The sequence below is a fragment of the Lontra canadensis genome, unplaced genomic scaffold (genome assembly GCF_010015895.1).
Source record: "Lontra canadensis isolate GAN:19392208 unplaced genomic scaffold, GSC_riverotter_1.0 scaffold57, whole genome shotgun sequence".
Lineage (NCBI taxonomy): Eukaryota > Metazoa > Chordata > Mammalia > Carnivora > Mustelidae > Lontra > Lontra canadensis.
The window spans coordinates 10,372,619-10,377,055 of NW_022631051.1; the positions used below are offsets into that span (position 1 = coordinate 10,372,619).

A 4,437-nucleotide genomic window follows, 5' to 3' on the forward strand; every position below is an offset into this window, starting at 1 on the left:
TTCAGAAATAGCTAACAAGGTGGCTGTGCATCCCGGGAGGCCCGCCAGGCACCAGAAGAAGGGCCACTGACATCTCTTCATCCTCGCAGCCCGCGCGCCGCCGTGCTTTCTACCTCCTGGCAAACCCCGGCCCGCTCCGCCCCTTGGCGGTCCTGAGCACCTCCTCTGCTCGTCACCGCCCCCCGGCTGTTATTGGCGCGTCTCAAGGAGGTAGGGGAGGAGTCCAGCGTCACAGCGCAGAGTTCATTGGTTCCTATCCGTCTATCATACGGTACGACTTGTCTTCAATCTTCATTGGCTACCGAGCTCAGAGGCGGGGTTCCGCAGTCGCCCGGACATGGCGGATGGTGGAGGCTGGCGGGTGAGTGCTAGGGGAGCCCGAGACGTGCAGGGACCTCCTTGGGCCGGACGACCGGATTACCCGAGGCTTCTCCCAAGTAAGGGGCGGGATGGAGGTCCCTAGGCGGGTAGTGCGGCGGCTTCTGGCTCAGGCGTGCTTCTCGCTGCAGCCGCCGCGCCCCTGCGAAGTCTACCGCGCGGAGTGGAAGCTCTGCCGCAGCGCCAGACACTTCCTGCACCACTACTACGTCCACGGCGAACGGCCGGCCTGCGAGCAGTGGCGGCGCGACCTGGCCAGTTGCCGGGAGTGGGAGGAGCGCCGGAGCGCGGAGGCCCAGGTGCACTGGGGAGCTGGGGGTGGCGCTGGGCCGTGGGGGTGCATTGCCCCGGCGTCCGAGTGCACGGACCACACCCTCCCCACGTTCCAGACCCGGGGGCGCTGGAGAGGAGTGATGTCTGGGTACCCCTTTGGTTGTGCTTCCTTCCTTTTGAGAAATAACAAATATTAGTATATCAACGGGGGTTTCAGACACTGAAGAACAAAGAAAGGAAGAGAATGTAGAGTGGTTTGGAGAGAGAGGAGGGATCCCCTAATAGCGTTAGTGTCCTCAGCAGGCCTGCAGAGGAGTTGATATTGCTGAGGCCTGAAAGACCGGGAACCAGCTTTAACAGCCTTCACCCAGCCCAGGGCGGGGCGCATCTGAGGAGCACAAAGAAGGATCAGGTGCTTGGAGCAGAAGGACGGTGGGCTATAGAGGGGTAGGGGATGAGGCTAGAGAGGTACCAGGGACCTGGTGGGGCTTAAAGATGGGTTTACAGATCATGGGAAGCATGATCTGATTTATATCTTGAAAAGATCAGTCTGAGGGCCGTGGGTAGCTCAGTTGGTTAAGCGTCTGACTGTTGACATCAGCTCAGGTATTGATCTCCGGGTCAGGAGTTTAAGCCCAGCACTGGGTACCAGGTTAGGCATGGAGCCTACTTGAAAAGGGGGATGGGGGCAGGGAGTGCCTGAGTGACTCAATTGGTTGGGTGACAGACTCTTGATTTAGGCTCAGGTTGTGATCTCTGGATTGTGGAATCAGGCTCCGTGCTGGTCAGGGAGTGTGCTTGGGTTTCTCTCTCTCTCCCTCTCTTTCTCTCTGTCTCCCACGTCACCCCTCCCTCCCCTTCCCTCTCTTTAAAAAAAAAAAAAAAATATATATATATATATATATATATACACACACACACACACACACACACACACACACATACACACACATATACAGGTATAGATATTTATCAATCTGACTGCCAGGGTGGGAGAGTGTATTATGGAGGACCAAAGAGACCAGTGAGGAGGTAGTTCTGGTTTTCTATTCATTCAGCGAATATTTATCATGTTGGGAGCTCTTAAAGATAGAGGAGTGGTGAGAACAGAGCCCCTGCCCTTCTGGCACTTTCATTCCAGTCTAGAATAGGTAGTGGTGCCTTGGAACTATTTTGGATGGGGACATGAAGAGAAGCTTGAGGGTGCAGTGCTCATGGTGAAGGGGGAAGAAGATCCAGCAGGGCTGGCAGCTGCTTCAGCATGCTTAAATGTATGTGATTATTGAAACAGACAAACAGATGTGGAAACCAAGCTTCTGTATAAAAGAAAATGATGACAGGTCTAGTATAAGTGGAAATCAAAAAATTGGGAAAGATAGCTTATAGTCTGTATGGCAAGAAATTAATAACTTTTTTAGGGAGAGCTCAGTAAGAGCTTTTCTTATCACAAAAATGGGGATGATTTCAGGATAGAAAAGTGGGGAGAGGGGATGCCTGGGTGGCTCAGTTGGTTAAGCATCTGCCTTCAGCTCAGGTCATGATCCTAGGGTCCTGAGATGGAGCTCTGTGTCCGGCTCCCTGCTGAGCAGGCTCCCTAATTCTCCCTCTGCCCCTCCCCCTGCTCCTGCTTTCTCTCTCACCCCCCTCTCAAATAAGTTAAGTTTTTTTTTTTTTTAATCTTTTTAAAAAATGGACAAAGGGCACAAAGAAGGAATTCATTCAAAAAGAAAATTAAATGACCTGGTATATAAGGTCAGATGACAAGTGATTTCTGCCCAGTGAAATGTCAGAAGTGTTGATAAGGGTTTGGAGAGTCAGGGGCCCTTGTGCAGTGTTGGTGGAGTGTTGACTTATCCTGATTATCTGTCAAAAGGATACCTTTTGACCTCCTTATTTTACTTCTGGAAGTCCATCCTTGGGAAGTAACTGGGTAACAGTGCATTTAAAACTTCAAAATACCCGGGGTGCCTGGGCAGCTCAGTCAGTTAAGTGTCTGCCGTTAGCTCAGGTCATGATCCCAGGGTCCTGGGATCAAGCCCCACGTAGGGCTCTCTGCTCAGCAGGGAGTCTCCCTCTCCCTCTGCTTGATGCTCCCCCTACTTGTGTGCTCTCTCTGTCAAATAAATAAAATCTTTTTTTAAAAAGTTCAAAATACCTGCTGCATCACTATGATAGTACAAACACTGAAAGCATCCTAAATGCTGCTAGTAGACGTGTAATCAAGTAACTTCCTCCACACAGTGGGGTACAACTTAGCCATTAAAAAAAATAGATAGCAATCTATCTGGGCAGGGAAAGGTATCCGTAGTATACCTAGTGATAAACCATGGAAGTACACTAGGCAGTAGATTATTCCATCTTTAGGGAAACACTATTAGCACTAAAATTTGGGTCTAAAATTGTGTTGGGGAAGCTGTTAGTTTCACCACAGGGACAGAGGTCTGGGAGTTTTTCATATCCTTTGCATTTCTGATTGCTTTTTAAGTAAGAACAAAAACATTCTGTTTAAGACAGTAGAGCTTGAGCAAAGACAGACAATGAGATAGAGAAGGTGAAATTCTATCTGTAAAAAGGCCAACGTAGTGCTTGGCACCTACCAAGTGCACCTTTCATGGTTATAAGGTACTGCCCCATGTTTATTTTGGGAAGAGAGTAGCAGAGAAAAGCCCGCTGGTTGAGTGGTCCTATTGTCTTTTGTCTGGATTCCTCCTCCCCTGTCCAGAGCTCCCTTAGCATGTGTCTCTTACTCATCCTCCCCACTGAGGCCACTCTTTCAGACTCTTGTCTTTCCTCTCAGCTTGGCCTCATGCTGGTCTCGGCAGGCAAATCTGATTAGGTTTGAACTGAAGGCATCAAGTCCTAAGGCCCAGAAGAAGACATTTTAAACTTTACTCAAATGATGGTGATCTGTACAATAGTTTTCACAGTAGCTTAGGAGAAGGAATGATCTAGATCTTTGTGTTTTAGTATGGAATAATCGCCAAGGTTTATTAGGTAGAAGCAGCCAAGTTCTGGAGTGGTATGTGCCTTATGCTTCATTTTTCCAGCTTGTTCGGAAGGGGGCTGAGGAGAAGGGAGTTACAGGGGAGATGTGAGCTGGAAGTGATCGGGGGTCTCCTTTGCACAGCGGTCCCTCTGTGAGAGCGAGCGTGCAAGAGTCCAGGCTACACAGAAGCACGCCCTGGTGTGGGCCCTGAGGCAGAGCCCTCCTGCAGACTGGCACCTCCCTCTACCACAAGAGGAGAAAGACCAGTGATGAGCACTCCGGAACAGCTTCCTCTCATCTGTTTCAAGTGGGGCTGTCGCCCTAAGGACAGTGACCGGCTCAGTCTAGTGGGTCCCTGAATTTTCCACTCGGCTTAGAACACAGAGCCCGGGGTCTCCAGCCCTCCTTGCCCACCCGCGCTGTTGCCTTGCTCTGGCAGACAATCTCACCCACTGCACAGCTCCCAGGATTCCAAACACCACCACAGATCCCAGTGAGCAGCCAGGTCAGGCCAGTTCATGCTCCACTCCCAGGGACAACAGCATTCTCAGGTAAACTCTTGAGCAGTAGACCTGACCCAAGTGGACACATGGGCGGGGGGGGGGGGGGCTCCTAATGAGGTAACTAAATGGTCGTGCTGTGGGGAATACCTTTCCTGGTCTTGGCTTGGTGACAGTATGCATTGCCAGCCCCTGGTGCTTACACAGAGTTATTAGCCCACTCACTAAGTTCATCTGCGGCATTGCTCTTCGTAGGAGATAGGCCTCTTGGTTTTTAAGAAATGAACACAGCTACAGAAT

At 50.7% G+C, this 4,437-nt stretch overlaps 1 protein-coding gene across 1 annotated transcript; it reads left to right on the plus strand.

Moving 5' to 3' along the window:
* The first annotated feature begins 283 nt into the window (after positions 1 to 283).
* CUNH22orf39 (chromosome unknown C22orf39 homolog) lies at positions 284 to 4,225 on the plus strand. Its single transcript, XM_032875901.1, has 3 exons — positions 284 to 361; positions 510 to 677; positions 3,779 to 4,225. The coding sequence occupies exons 1-3, from the start codon at positions 338 to 340 to the stop codon at positions 3,905 to 3,907; spliced, it is 321 nt and encodes a 106-aa protein (XP_032731792.1). The 5' UTR covers positions 284 to 337; the 3' UTR covers positions 3,908 to 4,225.
* Positions 4,226 to 4,437: the final 212 nt, after the last annotated feature.